At 43.5% G+C, this 17,313-nt stretch overlaps 1 protein-coding gene across 1 annotated transcript in view; it reads right to left on the bottom strand.

The window, feature by feature from the left end:
• LOC309870355 (supervillin-like) overlaps positions 1–17,313 on the bottom strand; it is a gene marked incomplete at its 3' end in the record, with an annotated part of 71,765 nt that overhangs the window by 19,097 nt on the left and 35,355 nt on the right. The window contains exons 11-15 of the mRNA XM_082742488.1: positions 16,708–16,785; positions 7,339–7,486; positions 3,463–3,552; positions 3,286–3,372; positions 1,691–1,862 (exon numbers count right to left, since the gene is read on the bottom strand). Coding sequence (XP_082598614.1) covers positions 1,691–1,862; positions 3,286–3,372; positions 3,463–3,552; positions 7,339–7,486; positions 16,708–16,785 — 575 coding nt within the window. The remainder of the gene's footprint in view (positions 1–1,690; positions 1,863–3,285; positions 3,373–3,462; positions 3,553–7,338; positions 7,487–16,707; positions 16,786–17,313) is intronic.

Below are 17,313 nucleotides of genomic sequence, written 5' to 3'. Positions count from 1 at the left end.
CAGGAATTTACAGCCAGTCACTGCTTCTCGATTTCTCTTTCCTCCAGACTAAACTTTGTTTTCTGTGAAAAAACTGGTTTTCAGCTGCCTTCGGAACTCCCCCACAACCAGCCTCCTCTCAACTCTTTGCGCCTTTCTGAAAAGTAACCACCCTTTGAAGACTCTATTGAAATAAGACAGGCCCAAGAAGCCAGCAACAACGGCCACTCACTCACACGACTCTCTGGGGGCAGACCAGACACGGGGAGGGGGGCGATCCGGTCACACGGTCTCCTGACAGATTCCACTCCTACCCTCAGTTTCCAACTGCACATCCTCTGTGCTCTGATACATAATTCTGTCCTCTGTGTGACAGTGTGTGTATAAACACAGCTATAGCTATACCGAGATAGATACAACGATTTAAGCAATGACATTTGGGTTGGGAGAAGAGGACAAATGTGCAAATACATAAAATTCCATTTAAAAAGTTGGGAAATGGAAAGCTGTTCATTTTTTAAGATAGAAAATTGAGAAAAACTGAACACCACCCCCTCCCGAAATATGCAAAAAATGTATTTGGAGCAGCTTACAGGAAAATGTATGATGACCCCACAGTCTTCTGGAAGAGGGAGTCACTCAGATAAATTTGTGGGGAGGAAAAAAATGTGATCTGTGGCTGTGGGTGTAGCCTGCCCAGCATATATTCTCTCTGGCTTCCGGTAAGAAAACCTTGACACTGGCTCTGGCTCTGAGGGGCAGGCGTCCAGAAACCGGCTCTTGCCAATCCTCACCTTCCATCCCCTTGGCTATGATTGCTTTAGGACAGGGCTCGGACCCTAGAAAATCCAGCCTGGAACTTGGGTTGGAGGGAACTGCTGAGGAGAGAAGCTGCCGTACTAGAGTGGCCAAGCCAGTGGCTGAAACAGCCACACCAGATGGTGGCCATCGTCTGCCACGTGGTTACAGCTTGGCAACAGCAAAGCAGCCCCAAGAAACACCAGCAAGAGAGAGACCTCGTTCTGAGGAGCCTCTGGAACCTTGTTCACACTCACACTTTCCGGTAAGTGGACCTATAAATCCCTCCACACCTTTCTTTTGTCAAAGTCCATTTGACTTGGATTTCCTTCTGGCACCTGCAACCAAAGGAATCCCAAAACCACAATGGCTTTCCTGAGGTGGTTTAGTCATGATCCTGTGTGGAGAGCGACCCTTGGTCATCCCTGAGAAGACTCTCAGATCTATTCATTTCATAGATTAGTGGAGGGTAAGTAACCTGCTTTATGTATTTTCTAGTCCATTCTGTGAGTCTGAGCCCATGTAATCCAAATATTTTTCAAGGTTACAAGTATGAGTTCAATGTCAAATCAAAGACAGCATTGAGATTGCTGGCCAAATTTATGTGTGTCTAAAAATCTGCAAAACAATATTCAATTATGTGACAAACGCAGTGACCTTACTTTTATGGGTGGGGGCAAACACCCACGGCACACACGGTCTTCACCGACCTCCTGCCCGAGCGCATATCCGTTCTGGAGCGCGCATGTCACCTACTCTAAGTGCCTGGCTCTAGAGAATAACCCTGTGTCTGTGAGGAAGGTCTGTGGCAGAAGGAGGTGGCAGCGAGAGAAGATCCTCATGGAGGTACCGTGCGAAGGCTGACGACAGAATCATCCCTTCTCCGTGGGTGAAAGAAACAGAAATCACTCACTTAGGGGCATAAGGATCAAAAATGACATCGAAATCCTCATCCAGCTCCACAGGGCTTCGCGGGATGGTGTCATCCATGCTGCGGTAAAATCTGGCAAAGGTCTCGTCATCGTCCAGCTTCATGACCTCCTTCACAGATTTCCCAGTGACCGTGAGTACGGTCTCTCCGCCAACTATGACAGACGAAGCGAATACATGACCTTGGATTGGTGTCAAAACACTACCCCAACTACGCTTCACGAGGTCTTCAAAATATTTCCCCCGAATGCCAAGAGCAGAGAGAACGTGGTAGTTTCTGGGCCTTCCTGACGTCTCATGGAAGGACTGTCCATTGCAAAAACCTTGCACCCGGCAGGTGTTAGGACAGGAGGCGATAAAGGCCCACCGAGCATTTCTGAACCATGGGAGGCAGAAATGGCCTCGGCCTCATTCTAGATCAGAAATCAGTAAAAACTTTTTCTGGAAAAGGTCACATGGCAAACACTATAGGCTGTGCGTGGCAGGTCATAGGGCCTATATGGCAAGCACTCACCTCTGCTACTGGGCAAAAGGGACTCTTCACAATACATTAACAAGGGAGCATGACTTCGTTCCAAACAAACGTCATTAACAAAAACAGGTGGAGGGCTGGATTCGTTTCCTGACCCCCTGAGCTAGATCACCATTATACATATGTAATAGGCTTCAAATTGTTTGAACTCCTTGCCTTGCCAGTCGTTATAACCTTACACTTTGATGTTGCTGGTATAAAGCATTTGTCTACATTATCCCCAACCTGTTAGGAGGTCACGGTCAACAGTAGCGACTCCAAGTGCTTAGTATGTGATTGGTTTCAGGTACTGGACGTTTTTATTGAGATGACGCTAGTTCTGCATATTATTCCTTTACTTCATATACTTTAAGGACTTTTATACTGACATATATTTCAACATGTATTCAAAAATCACTTGCAATATGTCATCTGCTACCTTATTAGAAACTGACAGATAGGGGTGCCTGTGTGGCTCAGGTCATGAGCCCAGGGTCTTGAGATAGAGCCCTGCATTGGGCTCCGTGCTTCTGCCTCTATCTCTTCCCTGGCTCACGCTCTCTTCCTTACTCTCTACCTCAAATAAATAAATAAAATCCTCAAAAAAAAAAAAAAAAAAACCTGACATATACAATTTAAACTTCATCCAGTGTGTGATCATGTCAATTTTGTGTAATATCTGCTTTCAAGCATAAAAGCAAAATTACTGTGTTTCCAGTCCTGACTGGGTGACATCCCAAGGCCTGAGTGGGATTCAGGAACTCATCTTACTGGAGATCCCCGAACTAGTACAGTAAGAAGTGAATCAGACCCAGGTAATCCAATCATTTCTGACTTCCTTTTTCAAACCAATGGTAATGAAGATAATACTTTCACTATGACTTGGTGAAGTCAAACAGAAAGGAGACAATTTAGCTGAGGAGAAAAAGCAATCAGAATCACGATTTAGAGACTGAGAGAGAAGTGGGGTTTTCTGTTTAGGTTCCCTTAGCTATTCATTGGACTATGAATGACAGCCGAGCTACAAGCTCAAAACCCCAAGCCTCGCTCTGGCTTCCGGTATGTACCTTTGTTATTCAGCCTCCTCAGAAAGGTTTCCAGCCTGTAAAGCTTCAGGTCCGATTCCAACTGCATGTCTGGTCTGGCTTCGATATCTAGGTAGGTGGAAACCATCCATGAGACAGCGCCATGGGGACTCTTCTGGTCTTAGACCCATGGGCATATCAGGTGCCTCGGTGACTTACCTTCCAAGGGCTTAGAAACTGGTGTGGTGCCCCTTGTTTTACTACAGATGGGAGACGCCACTGGGGTTATGGCCGTGGGTGATGCCAAACCTGCAGAACATCAAAGGAGCTAGTTAGTATCTCAGGATCATTTCTGGAAATTCCAGGGACCCTGCCGGATCTCCAATAGTCGCATTGTAGGCTTTACAACTTACAGACCTCACACACAGGCACACATGTGCACACGTATGTACATTCAGCAGGTATCATTGCTACGTAGGACAGCTGCAGATATGAACAGAGTTTTAGAGTTTCTAAGCCCTACAGTAGCTGAGAAGCTGCCACTCCAAAAGGAACAATGAAGACAGGTGAGAAAACGTGCCTGGAACACGTAAGTGGAATAGAAGAGTACATAAGGCATCAGATTATACTAAAACACAAGGAGTTGTGAGTCCTGAAGGCCCTTTAGGTGGTGGAGGTAGTTCAAGAGAAAGTATATTTGCACCACATCCCCCAGAGGCAGCGGAGAATGGGCCGTGTCATACCAGCTGCCAAGCGGCCCCTGGCACTGGGGTCTTCCTGCAGGATGACCCAAGGTAGGGCAGTTTGGCCTTTGGGGGCATCAGTCAGAGAGTGACTTTACTGAACAATAACCTAAGGAATACAAACCTTTTAGAAGAAGGACACAGAAGAGGATACATTTAAATTGATTTATGACCGCTGAAGGGTCATTTCTATCTCGGGTGTGGCTGGGAACTAGCTAAATGCTTTCACATACATTTATCAAGGAGCAGAGGTGGGGGTGGGGGATATGCCTGGGCAGTGCAGTCGATTAAGAGTCTGCCTTTCGGCTCAGGTCATGATCCCAGGGTATTGGAATCAAATCCTGAGTCAGGTTCCTTGCTCAGTAAGGAGCCTGCTTCTCCCTCTGCCTGCTGCTACCCCTGCTTGCATACTCTCTCTGCCTGTCTCTCTCTAATAAATAAAATATTAAAAAAAAAAAAAGCAGAGTGGGGAATTTTTTTTTTTTTAAAGTGTAAGTGTTAGGGACATATGAAAGAAAGGCATTCCGCATAGAGAGGGTTTCTGGTTGGAACAAGAAACCTTAATAAGGACAAAGATGAGTACCTTTTTCCTCACCTAAGAAAAGGGATTGCAAAGGAAAGTAATTAGTGCATTTACAAAGAATAAAATGAGATGTTAATGTTCTTTGTATTCATTTGTAATAAATGTGAAATCATTAGATGACACTGTCCCTTTAAGCATCCCTCAAAGAACAGCATTTGAGGAATATGTAACTCACTATAGCTGACTAGGAAAAATAAATGAATGAATTGCTCTCCTCCTGTTCGCTGGAGAGGGATGTATAATAACATAAAACTTTTAAAGAAAAAATACAGAAATGTGGCTTAAAACTTCAGTTTTAGGTGATATTCTAGAAGTACTTCTTAATAGGTACATACATTTGCTTGATGATGTCCATAAAAAATCCAAACATTTGTTTCAATGACCAAGCCTGAAAAAGGTTTATGTAAGAAAGCCAACTTTCTTGAAAGATAATAAAGTAAAATTTGGTAACACAGCCTGTACAGGTGCCGTAAACCATCACCTACTAAAAGGATGCAAGGGAGACAACAGAAGAGTTTCCAAGCTCTGAAGCGCAGAGAACTTGGCCCTCCAGACTGTAGGGCCGCCCCCTGCTGCCCATTCAGCCAGCAGCATGTACAAGAGCTCCCAGAGGTGGGACGTTCCCTTTCCCAACTACTGGCAAAGGTTTCTCCCTAACTCAACACTGTTAAACAAAGCACTCCCCGCACCCCTTCTCAGTGAATTCTACCTGCAATAACCAGCCACCTACTCTCTTCAGAGACATCTTCCCAGCTCTCTTATTCAAAGGCATATTTTGAGAACTTTCAGGAGAATTGTCAAATGCCACAAGAACTAGAGCACTAATCCTTAGGTATAGTCTAGGAACATCAAAACATCTTAACGAAGTAAGAGAAGGGAAGGAAAATCAGGGTTAATATGTAGCAACACGCTGAGCTGAGAAGTCTCTGTGGCTGTGGCGTAGGGACTGTTATCCTGCAGTGAGGATATTACTGCAAATCAGAAAGAGCTGATGATTCCAGTGAAACATGTAACAGCAGAGGGTAAAAATATTAGAAAAACAGGATACAGTTTTTTTCCTTACATGAAAAGTATAAGACATTTATTTCCTGAGCCAGCCATATAGCACCTGTTAAATAAAGACCCTGGATTTGTTCAAGAAATGTGAAAGCAAACTCCTGCACTAAGGGATACAAACGTCTCTGACCTTGTTCTCCAAATCTACTTCCTCTGACATCCCTGTGGACAAGGACAGTGTATTTGGTAATAAGGGCCTGGTTACAAATAAATGGTAATTTTTAGGACGGAAGAAGAAGAAAGAAACCAAAGTTCAAAGTTATTGGGATAAAAGTCCAAGCTAAAAGTTGGAAGATGGGAACTCTGGTTCAAGTTCCCAGCTTGAGTTCTTAACCATCATGGGCCTCAGGGTCTGCTTTTGTTAACACAGGAACAGGGCTCGGGCCAAAGTTGTTTAACATGTGTACACAGGTCTCTGATCTGAGGAAGAAAATACGCAGTTACCACCTCATTCAGTGGGAGCAAATTACCTTCTGTTTTCCTACACCAAGATTTGAGTTAATCACAATTCAGGGCTTCCCCGCCCTTCCTTCTGCAAATATTTATTATGTGCCTACAATGAGTTAGGCACTATTTATAAGTGAGGATCCTGGAAGTTTTCCAGGGAAGAGAAGCATGAACTAAGAAAGTTGATAACAACATACATTAACTCTAAGTGCGTGTGAGCACTTATATCACGAAGTCAGGAAATTTGTTTTCAAACAATACCTTAGGAAATGAAAGTTTAGGCATATAGGTGATGAACGGACCCCAGATTTTAGGCATTTCCCACAGGATATGGAGGCTCAAAGCTTTACTGATCACGTGAGGTAAAAAGTGACTTCACTGACCGTGTGAGGCATTGGTCAATTTCATAAATCTTCCAATACCGACTTCAAATCAGTTTTAAGAGCTCAGCAGCAAAGAAGTGACTGTCTGCAGGGAATCCTACTTCCTCAGGATGGCATACGTCTTTTAAAGATCTATTAAAACCTCTCCAGAAATAGGGTTTTGTAAGCCAACAAACTCTAGTTCGATGGAAAGGGACCTAGGAACTCCTCTAAAAAGAGAAGATGCAAACTCCCTCTTCACTGACCAAGGCTTATTTGGGTCAACTGACTGCCAGGTGGCAAGAAAATGAAAATAATTTTAAAGCAATTATGGGAAAGGACTAAGATTTTTTAGAAGATTTGCCATTGCTTTTGAAACCTGTGCTCAACTTCCAAATGGCTAAACTCTGGGTGGCTCAGTTGGTTAAGCGACTGCTTTCGGCTCAGGTCGTGATCCTGGAGTCCTGGGATCAAGTTCCTCCTCAGGCTCTCTGCTCAGTGGGGAGCCTATTTCTCCCTCTGACCTTCCCCCTTCTCATGTGCTCTCTCATTCTCTCACTCTCAAATAAATAAAATATTTAAAAAAAAAAAAGGCGCCAACTGGCTAAATTCTGAAATGTGACTAATTGAATTATACTTCTTACATGAAGATGATGCCATTTAGGAAGAAAGGGTTTTCAGTAGGAAGAGCTCCCCAATCTACGCCCCCCAAAATCTGTACAACTTCAATAAGAGTAAAAACTAAAAGAGACCATGGCTTGATTTTTTAAATTGGGTTATCACAGGCCATCCTCCCTTCCGTGGGCAACTGAATCTGTGTGTGTGTCCCCCCACCCCCCGGCATGCACACATGCACACGCACATACACACACACACACACACACACACACACACAGACTCTGACCTTTCTTCACCATCCTGCCAGCCACTGTAAACTGGGTGGAGTCGTTGGCCGCCCCTTTGCCTTTCGTCTTCCAGGCTTCTTCTCTCACAGAGATGAGATGCTTCCTCTCTTCGATAGTCATCTGGCTCTCTCGACTTTCTGTGACCCGCTGTTTACAAAGCATGCCAGGGAGAAAAGAGGACAGGGAAATGACAGAGCTGTGAATTTCAGCATGTAGCATATTGTGAGCTGAAGAGCAGGCAAACAAACAGGAGGGCTACACTGCCCAAAAAATGTCTGTAACTGTTCTAGCGGGAAGTAGTTGGAGCGCCCTTACTCCCAGCTTGGGTGAGAGATCACCAAGAGCAACACTGAAACTTTAGGTTAAAACTTTGATTTTTTTTCCCCACTTATTCGTTTGGACTACTGGACCACCCAAATGACACCCTGTAAAAATAAACAAAAATAGAGACTCTCTTCCAGGCCATCAATTTAAAAGTTGCTCGACTGTACCGAGTTAGCTAAACTCCATTGATTAGGAAATTTCATCCATCTGTTCTCACAAAAGACATGGTCAATCCAGAAAAATCTTACCCACTTCAGTTCACAAGGATCACGGTCAAGTATAAAAGAGAGAAAGCTGAGTAGGAATCAGGTGTGCTACAAGAAGGTTTTCTGGAACTCAGCAGGTTTCCTAGACAACTCTGGTAGATGGGCAGTCAGGGAAGCAGGTCAGCCCCCAAAAGGGACTTCTGGGTCCCAATGTGTCTGATGACGGAGGATGAATGGTGCTATGGACATAACCTACATTCAGACCAACATTTTCACCTAAAAACTACTTTCAAAAGCTTCTAGTTGGGGTTCTGGAGATACCTGCTTCTTCAGTTTCTAAGGCCTTGGTGAACTCATTTGGCCTGAGAGAAAAAGGCGTAGGGAACTGAGGGAGGCCGGGAGAGGGGAGGAAAGAGGACAGGACTGGGCTGAGGTGAGAGGAGGAGGAACAAGAAGAGGTGGCAGAAAACTACGGAAAGAACCTAGATGTCCATCAACAGATGCATGGATAAAGATGTGGTGCATACACACACACACACACACACACACACACACACACACACAGGAATACTATGCAGCCATCAAAAGAAATGAAATCTTGCCATTTGCGACAACATGGATGGAACTAGAGCGTATCATGCTTAGCGAAATAAGTCAATCAGAGAAAGACAACTATCATATGATCCCTCTGATATGAGGAAGTTGAGAGGCAACATGGGGGGTTTGGAGGGTAGGAAAGAATAAATGAAACAAGATGGGATCGGAAGGGAGACAAACCATAAGAGACTCTCAATCTCACAAAACAAACTGAGGGTTGCTGGAGGGAGGGATAGTGTGGCTGCGTTATGGACATTGGGGAGGGTATGTGCTATGGTAAGTGCTGTGAAGTGTGTAAACCTGGCGATTCACAGACCTGTACCCCTGGAGTTAATGATACATTATATGTTAATTTAAAAAACTGGAAAAAAAAAAAAAGACGAAGAAGAAGAAGAAGAGGTGGCAGAGGGGAAGGAGCGTGCCAGGGACAGAGTGTGGATAACGGTGGTGGGCGACACCAGGGCGGGCGGTCCTCAATGCTGATAGGACAGTTTGCTTTCCCTCGGCCTCCATGCTGTCTCTCCTCTCACTACTGACCCCTCTCAGAGTTACTTGGAATTAGGGTCAAAGTAGGCACAGATCATGAGGGGGAAATGAAAGAGAAGGGCTTTTTAATTTGGGGGCCATTTTTTTGTTTTGGTAAAATTTAAGATTTGCCAAGTGGCAGGGAGCACAGGACAGGGAGAGATGCAGGGGCAGGAGCTGTGGGAGCGAGTGTAGGGGAAGGAAGAGAGGAAAAAGCCTCCCTCCGGAGCACGAGCTTCCCTCGCTCGCTCCGTGGTCCACTGTCTAGGTTGCTCCTGTGACAGGGGCTCCAACGCTGGTGTGGCCTCCTGGCTATGTGCTTCGGCTCGAACCTCAGCCCCTTCTAAGACCTGAGGTGCACTGTTCCTGCTGCGGCTTTGCTTTCAAACTATGGATGACCTTGCCTTAACCTCTTTTGGCAGGTTCCCCAGCTCTTATTCTCTTGTTAGTTTTTCCTTGGATAAGAAGCAACAAGGTCAAGGTGATCATAGACCTTCCACGGACTGAAGTCAGAAAACCAGGAGAGCCTTGAGGATACTTCCCTTAACTGACCAACAGGAAAAACAAACAAACAAACAAACAAACAACCTCTAGATTCATTCAGCAAGAAAGCAGAAATCAGCAAGGTTCATCCACGATGGAGGGTAATACAGGAGCGGGGTCCTTCCCTCGTTTCCAAGAGAGAAGTGCATAAAACCGTATCTGCAACGGCCACGTTCAGGTTCGGCCATGAACAAGGACTTCTCCCTCATCTAGTTCATGAATCCTCTACAGAGTTCTTCTACAGAGCAATCACAGCCAAAATGGACTTTGAGATCTTCGATGATGAAATTAATTTAAGTAAAAGCCCTTTTCCTGAAGAGAGAGCGGGGGCTAGAAGGGGCATGGCTGGAGGGGAACGGGCACAGCTGGAAATGGGCTGTGGATTGAACACTGCATCAAGGTTACATTTCCTCATCTCCATCACTGTATTGTGATGAGACCGAACATTTGTGTGCCCCAGATTTCCTATGCTGAAACTTCATCCCCAGGGTGATGTCTTAGGAGGTGAGGCCTTTGGGAGGCGTTCAGTCAGGAAGGTGGAACCCTCCTGAAGAGGACTGACACCCTTATAAAGGACACCTCAGAGAGCCCCTGTGCCCGTCCTACTGTGGGAGGAGGGTCACCATGTGAGGCTGCAGTGAGGAGATGGTCCTCTACAAACAGCAAGTGGGCTCTCAGCAGACAGGGAACACACTGGCACCCTCATCTCGAATTTCCGGCCTCCAGAACCGTGAGAAAGCAATTTCTATGGTTTATAAGCCACTCAGTCTATAGCGTTCTATTAGGGAGCCCCAATTTTGTAGATCATGTATGTGTACATGAGACAGGAGGGGACGGGTGGAGGGAAGAGATGAGATGGGGCACGGGTGGCAAGCAAATGCCAACAGTTGGTGGCTCTGGTAAAGGCGATATGAGAGAGCCCTATCACGGCGCCTTTTTTGTAAGTCTTAAATTTTATCAAAATACAATATTATCCCAAGGTTAAAAACCCTTTCCCTGCACTTTTCCACATATGGCTGGTGAGATGACCCTCATTCCAAGTAACTCTCCGAATCCAATACCCTTATTAAATAAACTCCGAGGTTGACTTGCCAGGAAGACCTCATCAAAATTCAAAAAGGATAATACGTTTTCTTTGAAAATGAAGTTTCAGGAGGGAATTTTAATCAAATCAATGTAGCACTTGGCTTAAAATATTCTGAAAAAACATATGAAGTGCCAAGAAAGTTTGCTCCTCCGAAGAGCCAGACATCATCATTCTGCTGAACTTGGGAACATGTATCCAAAGTCCCGGGTGTGGCGGTGGGGTGTGGTTCATGACTCAAAAAAATGGCATCCCCGAGTCCACAACTCCATTTCCCAAAGCAATCAGATATCCCTGGAGCTCCTACAAGAACATGGAAGCTACCAGCCCAGGAATGATACAGCTGTTAGAGGCTTTAAAGCTTCCAGTAGTTTGCCAGATCTTTGTCAAGGAGTGTTTTTTTTTTAACTCCTCTCTCAATGATACTATTGAACATAAAACTTTTTGCCTCTCTTTCTTAACATGGCTACTTAGTGAAGTTGGCTTAGGGCCCTTAATTGCTGACTTCAGATGGATCTATAATGTGGGTAAGAAATATACAGCTTTCAATCCACAGAGACGATTAATACAATTTCTCACAAGATACATATTTAAATTTCATTATTGTCTTGTTTTTCCTTTCTAAGTTGTTCTTTCCTTGTTTAGAGAAGGACATGGTATACATTATAGTAAGTATTGTGCCATTTTCCAGGCTCGTCTAGATTTAGCTGGTGATGGTTTAGGATTGACTGGAATAGTAAGAGAGTTAGGGCAGAATGTGAATGGAAGCCCTACCCAGTCTGTCCTCCATTCTTTCAAATGCAGATCCCATGAATGTGGCAGAGAGATGGAAACAGCGAGGGGAGAGAATAACCATATATGTGTGTGCATGCACGTGTGTGTGTGTGTGTGTGTGTGTGTGTGTAGAAGGCAGTGAAACAAGTAAAGTAGCTGGGGAAGAAGGCAGGTCTTAGGGACAGACAGAGAATTAATAGAACACAGTTTGAAATTAGGCAAAGGGTCAATCTGCAAGAATGTTTTCAGCTTACTGCCTTGTTACGGATGCATTTGCCTCTGTACACCTACCGGGAATACACAACGTAAATCTTCCCACATGTTGTTGACACAGAGAGGTAATACAAGAAGAGAGAGCAAATCTAACATGTTCTACTAGGATTAGTACAAATTTAAACTGGAGGGCTTCATGAATAGAAAATACTGTGATCTGGCTTTTAAATTTTTATCTTATGCACATCTAGTTAGGCTAAAGAAATTATAAGAGCACAGATTAAGTAGTAAAAATAAAGTGACAAATCAGTACTGTTAGCTTTTTTGTGTGTAAGAATTCTATGTACTGTTAAAGAATTGTGGCTTTGCACCAGCTCCCCCTGACCCTGCCAGTGATTTTAGTCCCTCATCAGTACACGCAGCCTTTGATGGCCTGAACAAAACATGGAGAAAGATCTCAACTAGGCTTAAGCCTCAAACTAACCATGGTCTTGCTACCATCTACCAGCAGCTAAGATAAAGGGAGGAGAATACAGGGAAATATTCTTCTGGTGCAGTTGTGAGGCATGTGAGGAAGAAGGAAATGTGTGTTAAAGCCCAACAAAGAGACAAATGGGCCATTTAGAAAGAATGTGTGTGCTGTTGTAATGCTGTTTTCTTTTCTGAGCCTCTGCATAAGTGAACACAGATACCAGGACCGCAGGAGGTAAGGAGTCTCTGAGACACTGATGAACTCCAACTACAAAGGCTGGTACATAAAATGTTTATCTGGGAAAGCTGTCACGATATAAAAATACAGAATTTTAGGGCTATTTTAATTTTGAAGCAATTAAATATAAATTACTTCTGGTGAGTGGTATTTTTCTTTAAACTTAAATATGTATGGAGAAGTAGTCCATGTTCATGGATTGGAAACTATAACATTGTCAAGATGCCAGTTCTTTCCAACTCTATCTACAGATCTGATGCAATTTCAACCAAAATCTCAGCAAGCTACTTTGCAGATATTGATGAACTAATTCTAAAGTTTATATGGAGAGGGGGAAAGACCCAGAATAGCCAATATAATATTGAAGGAGAAGAATGAAATTGGAGGACTGGCACTACCCTACTTTAAGACTTACCACAGAGCTATAATAATCAAGACAGTGTGGTACTACTGGGGAAAAAAACAAACAAACAAAAAAAACAGATCAATAGATCAATAGAACAAAACAGAGAGCCCAGAAATACACTCATACAAATAAACTAACTTTGAAAGGTCCAGGGCAATACAGTGAACATCAGAAAGTCTTTTCAACAAATGGTGCTGGAACAACTAGATACCCACTTGCCAAGGGAAAAAAAAAAAAAAAAAGAATCTAGACACAGAATTTACACCTTCCCCTAAAAATTAACTCAAGATGGATCATAAGTCTAAATGTAAAATGCCAAACTAAAATTTATAGAAGATAGCATGGCATAAAAATCTAGATTACCTTGAATGCAATAACTTTTTAGATACAACACTAATGAGAGAAAGAACCAATAAACTGAAATTCATTGAAATAAAAAAAGCCTTTGCTCTATGAAAGCACTGTCAAGAGATTGAGAAGACAAGCCCCAGACTGAGAGAAAATATTTGCCAAAGACACATCTGAAAGAGAAATGCTATCCAAAATATATAAAGAACTCTTAAAACTCAACAATAAGAAAATAAACAACCAATTGAAAAATGGGCTAAGATCTGAATGGACATCTTACCAAAGATTTTTATTTAATAACATAATTTTATTTATATTTAATTACAAGCACATGAACAGGTGGTCCACATTGTATGTCATTAGAGAATTGCAAATTCTGACAACAATGAGATTATCACTATACACCCATTAGAATAGCCAAAATCCAGAACACTGACAACACCAAATGCTGGTGAGGCTGTTCAACAACAGGCAGTCTTATTTTTTGCTGGTGGGAACGCAAACTTTTGGTGCAGCCACTTCGCAAGACAGTTTGGCAGTTTCTTACAAAATTAAACATACCCTTACCATGTGGTCCAGAACTGTGCTGCTTGATCGCCAAATGAGTTGAAAATGTTTACACAAAAACCTGCATGTGGGTATTATAGCAACTTTAGGTATAACTGCTAAAACTTGGAAACAACTGAGATGCCCTTCAGTAAGCAAATGGATAAATCAACTAATTGGAATGAGAGAAGATCAACATGGCCCCTTGCACGAGAATGACATGCATATTCATGGAGTGTTCCATATTTTTTTTTTAAAGATCCTATTTATTTATTTGACAGACAGAGATCACAAGTAGGCAGAAAAGCAGGCAGAGAGAGAGAAGAGGAAGCAGGCAGAGACAGAAGAGGAAGCAGGCTCCCTGCTGAGCAGAGAGCCCAATGCGGGGCTCCATCCCAGCACCCTGGGATCATGACCTGAGCCAAACGCAGAGGCTTTAACCCACTGAGCCACCCCGGTGCTCCAAGTGTTCCATATTTTTAAAACAAATGCACACACACAAACAAACTGATATAACCAGAAAGAGAATATTATTCAGCACTAAAAAGAAAGACGCTATCAAGCCGTGAAAAGGCATGGAGGAACCTTAACGGCACAGGACACAGTGAAAGAAGCTGATCTGAAAAGGCTACATGCTGCGTGATCCCAACTCTACAACTTTCTGGAAAAAATAATTATGCCTCCCTCATAATTACCCTCCCGAATACCCAACTTTTTTATTAACTTGGATGGGACTGGAAGAGATTATGCTGAGTGAAATAAGTCAAGCAGAGAGAGTCAATTATCATAGGGTTTCACTTACTTGTGGAGCATAAGGAATTACACAGAGGACATTGGGAGAAGGAGAGGAGAAGTGATTTGGGAGAAATCAGAGGGGGAGATGAACCATGAGAGACTGTGGACTCTGAGGAACAAACTGAGGGTTTTGGAGGGGAGATGGTGGGGGGTTGGGTGAGCCTGGTGTTGGGTATTAAGGAGGGCACGTATTGCATGAAGCACTGGGCATGGTGCATAAAAAATGAATCTTGGAACACTGAAAAAATAAAATTAAATTAAGAAAAAAAGATTGCCAAGGATTTGAGGGAGGGAGGTATAAATAGATGGAGGGCAGGGGGTTTTTAGGGCAGTGAAATTAGTCTATATGATACTATAATGATGGACAAGTATTATCATATGTTTGTCAAAATCCAGAGAACATGCACCGGGAAGGAGCCCAAGTGTGAACTATGGACATTGGGCTCTAATGATGTGTCAGTGCAGGTTCAACATATTTAATAAATGCACCACTCTGGTGTGGGAACTTGATGGTGGGGAAAGCTCTGTGTGTGTGTGTGCACGCACGCGCGTGCGTGTATGTGCCGACGGGGGCACAGAAGGTATATGGGAAATCTCTATACTTTTGGCTCATGTTTGCTGTGAACCTAAAACTACTTTAAAAAATAAAGTTGATTTAGGGGCGCGTGGGTGGTTCAGTAGGTTAAAGCCTCTGCCTTCAGCTCAGGTCATGATCTCAGGGTCCTGGGATCAAGTCCCACATCAGGCTCTCTGCTCAGTAGGGAGCCTGCTTCCCCTCTCTCCCCGCCGGTCTCTCTGCCTACTTGTGATCTCTCTCGGTCAAATAAATAAATAAAAATGTTTAAAAAAATAAAGTTGATTTTAAAAAGTGTGTATATGTGTCTAAATATAATAAATATAATTTGTATTTAAAGAGTTCAATAATGTATCTTTTCTTTTCCAGCTTAATATGACTTATTTAAAAGAAACAACCCCTCTCCCTTGTCCCAATCATAGAACAGCAGGTTTGCTCCAGATTTCATCCTGTTTTTTGGGGGTGGACATCCTGTCTGTGTGGGGCTGGGATCTCACAGACCAGCATTCTTAACTTCAGAGGAACCCAGGAGTGAGGAAGAGGCTGCCTTAGGGGGATTTCCACTGCGAAGATAAAAGATGAAGCAGGAGGGCCCGGCAGATACCTCGCTGGGACAGCACTCTGTCAATTTCATATCTGATATAAGGTCTCACTGCCTCTTTGTCAAAGACCTATTTTGTCACCACTCGTCCTAACAGAACACTATAATCATGAAATTTTTAGTTAGAACACACCTTAGAGGTAAGAAAGACCCAGTTCTGGGGCACCTGGGTGGCTCAGTCACCTAAGCCTCTGCCTTCGGCTTGGGTCATGATCCTGGGATCGAGCCCCACATCAGGCTCTCTGCTCAGTGGGGATTCTGCTTCTCCCTCTGCCTCCCTCTCTGCCTACTTGTGATCTTTCTCTCATAAATAAATAAAATCTAAAAAAAAAAAAAAAAAGAAAACCCACTTCTGATGAGAAGACAAAGGCCCTCCGAGGGAAATGACTAGGTTAAGGTCCTTAAGACGGAGGGAGGATAGAATCTGGGATTCATGACAGTGTGAATGCAGGCACTTCTCCCAGACACTCTGACCCCAGGGACATTACAAAGGGAATAAAAAACAATCTCTGGTACTCTGGGCTTTAAAAGTGATAGTGTGTTTTGCACGAACAGAAAGATTCCACCCAAGTCAGATCTCCTTTCTGGGGTGGGTTTCAAAGGAGGTACAGTGGAGATGGAGCAAGAGGGCTGTGGGCTCTCATCTCAGTAAATTACTGCGAGGAGGTCCTGTCAGCCCAGCCTCTTCCCTGCTCTACCTTCCCCTCTGGCCCATCCACACCCACCTACTTCCACCGCAACTCCGTGTCTTCCTTTATCAGGCCTAGCAAGATAGCACTGTTCCCAACTGGGAGCAGAAAGCTTCGGCACAGTCCTTGGGCTTCTGACTTACCTTGGACATTAAAAGGGGAAATTCTTCTCTTAAACCGGTTTCACAATTCCAAGGTCAAAGAATGCCATCAAGTCTGCCTAAAAGTCTGACCCATGGATGTGATGTGTGTGACTAACTCTAATTATACAAGAACTGATCTCTCTCTCTCTCTCTCTCTCTCTCTCTCACTCACTCACACACACACACACACACTGAAATGCAGCGAAGAAGTTCCATCCCCAAATGAAACAAGCTCTTCCCTACTGCTCAGAAATTGCAATGAGGCTTAAAAATGCATAGGCTTTTCCTCACCTGATTAACAGATACAAAAGACAGGTGTTTATGGGCAGCAGGTATAGTAGGAGAATAAGTAGAAGCATATACAGGTTCCTATAGAGCAAAGCAAGAGGATTAGAGGTGAAAAGAGAAGGTTTATCAGAGCTGGGAGGGGAGGAGTAGAGACAAAAAGGAAGTATCTCAACCAGGATGTTAATTTACTCATTGCAATTTCAGTTCTCTTTTCAAGACAGTCCCTTCTATTTGTTTGTTTTCTTAGAGGGCTAACAGAAACCCATACCAGCACAGTAAATACAATCGAGTCAGTTCTGTGCAGTAATTACGTGAGTTAATGACAAGATTACTGCAGTCTCTACCATATTCAGTTACAGAGAGGGGAACCCCAAAGTTCATCGACAGGTTCAGCATTTACCATAAAATCTCTTACTTAAAGTCTTTAAGGTTTGTCATTATACAATTAAAAAAAAATTAAATAGGATAGCTGTCTTCTCTGGATAGAGGTGGCATCTTCCCTGGGAGCAAGAAACCAAACAGTGAGAGCTTAAAAAGGAAACACCAGTGATGAAAATTATACATGGCGAGGTCGAATTGTGGCTAGAATCTAGAAGACACCTACATTAG

This window comes from Mustela nivalis (assembly GCF_964662115.1).
Source record: "Mustela nivalis genome assembly, chromosome: 7".
Classification (NCBI taxonomy): domain Eukaryota; kingdom Metazoa; phylum Chordata; class Mammalia; order Carnivora; family Mustelidae; genus Mustela; species Mustela nivalis.
This window is presented reverse-complemented; position numbering and strand designations above follow the sequence as displayed.